General features: G+C 38.5%; 1 protein-coding gene across 1 annotated transcript in view; it reads left to right on the plus strand.

The window, feature by feature from the left end:
• LOC107713074 (choline transporter-like protein 2) overlaps positions 1-2,074 on the plus strand; it is a 27,176-nt gene that overhangs the window by 20,565 nt on the left and 4,537 nt on the right. Inside the window, exons 13-16 of the mRNA XM_016518497.1 lie at positions 288-351; positions 458-552; positions 1,239-1,342; positions 1,484-1,557. Coding sequence (XP_016373983.1) covers positions 288-351; positions 458-552; positions 1,239-1,342; positions 1,484-1,557 — 337 coding nt within the window. The remainder of the gene's footprint in view (positions 1-287; positions 352-457; positions 553-1,238; positions 1,343-1,483; positions 1,558-2,074) is intronic.

Consider the following 2,074-nt stretch of genomic DNA (forward strand, 5'->3'; position numbering starts at 1 on the left):
TACAATAGGATTACATGCATGCAAGGTCAAAAAAACGCTTTCGTTTTCTCAAAATATGCATTTAATATCACCTCATTTTCCAGCGATTCTCAAACGATTCGTTCGAAGCAGTTCTAAGATTCAGTCTCTCTAAACCCCTCCTTTCCGTGAGCCTGCTCTGCTCTGATTGGTCAGATGGTCCAGTCTGTTGTGATTGGTCTACGGCGTACAGCGCGTTTTGGAAACGATACGCCTATTTCAATAGTTCTGTATTTTGAACGCTCGATAGAAAATATAAACATCTATTATATTCAAAAAGCCTGACGACATCCCAGCTTACCCTGTCTTCAACTCTTTAGGACGGGCCCTCAGGTGTGTGACAAGAGAAATAGTTGCCTGTGTTTAGCACATTTCGCAAAAATCCTTCTCGTAAAACATTACATTTTGGTGTGCTCTATATCGCTCACTTATTTTTCAGGTATCACACTGGCTCTCTGGCATTTGGTTCCCTCATTCTTGCCATCGTTCAGGTCATCAGGGTCATATTGGAGTATCTGGATCAGAAGCTGAAAGGTCTCACTACTTCAGTGTTTTCATTCTTCTTCAGTAGATGTGCCTTTGGAAAATATTTAGTACCCCTTCACTTTTAACTTTTATACACTGGACTTATTCAAGAAATAGACCAATATTTCATATACATTCAGTCATCTTTCTTACCTTGATGTTGATCACAACCAGTATGATTGATAAAACAACAATAAAACAATGCTGAAAAATGTATTGTGATTGGTTATGAAAAAGCAAGAGCTAATGAGGTTGGGCATCAGTTTTTTTCTTTTTAGTGCTTGCCAAGCCACTAGTCAATTTATGGTGTTTTGTTCAGAAAAGAGCAACGTGGAAAATCAAATTTTGTGTTTCACTTGATGAAAGTCAGTCATACAGGTTTGGACATGACACCATTTTCATTTTTGAGTAAATTATTTTTTAAATGCCATAAAGTCAGGAAGAAAATCTATCAAACACAAAGAGAATCATAGAATCGTAGAAAATGTAGAAAGAATCAGGCATCATATCAGCTCAGATGCACCCCGTTTCTTTTCATTATTTTAAAATGTCTTTTGAACTTGATTCTGTTCCACTTTTGGCAAATAATACATGCTGACTGACAACGAGAAATGAATAATGAAATGATAACGGAATACTTCATCCTTTGCATTCTGTCTGTTATATGCATTTGAATCTTGATTTACTTCCTCCAGGTGCCCAGAATAAATGTGCAAAATTCCTGCTCAGCTGCCTAAAGTGCTGCTTCTGGTGTCTGGAGAAATGCATCAAGTTTTTGAACAGAAATGCCTATATTATGGTACATTTTCATTTCCCTCTTGATAATGTTTTGACCTTCTGTGGATTGTTGCTGGCTAGGGAGCATCATTAGTGTGTGTTTAGTGTTGTAGGGCTCAAAAACATAATTGCTGAAACTTATTGAGGCATATTCTCTTTTCAGGTGGCAATATATGGTAAAAATTTCTGTACGTCTGCCAAGGATGCCTTCTTCCTCCTGATGAGGAACATTGTCCGGTGAGTGTTAAACTTAAAGGGATAGTTCACCCAAAAATGAAAATTTGATGTTTATCTGCTTACCCCCAGGGCATCCAAGATGTAGGTGACTTTGTTTCTTCAATAGAACACAAACGAAGATTTTTAACTCAAACCGTTGCAGTCTGTCAATCATATAATGGAAGTGAATGGGAATCACGGCTTTGAGAGTCAAAAAAACATACACAAACAAAACCAAATTAAACCCTGCGGCTCGTGACGATATATTGATGTGTAAAGACACGAAACGATCGGTCTGTGCAAGAAACTGAACAGTATTTATATCGTTTTTTACCTCTGATTCACCGCAATGTCCGAACTGTTCTGAGCGCGTTCTCGACAGCCGGCGCATGACGCGTCTTCTTCTTCTTGCTTCACGGCGGATCGCAGACTTATAAGTGCATTACTGCCACCTATCTCTCAAATGGACCATTGACACTCCTAATTGAGATTGTAGATAGAGTGTCAATGGTCCATTTGAGAGATAGGTGGCAGTAAT

The sequence above is a fragment of the Sinocyclocheilus rhinocerous genome, unplaced genomic scaffold (assembly GCF_001515625.1).
Source record: "Sinocyclocheilus rhinocerous isolate Xijiao unplaced genomic scaffold, SAMN03320098_v1.1 scaffold1982, whole genome shotgun sequence".
NCBI lineage: Eukaryota > Metazoa > Chordata > Actinopteri > Cypriniformes > Cyprinidae > Sinocyclocheilus > Sinocyclocheilus rhinocerous.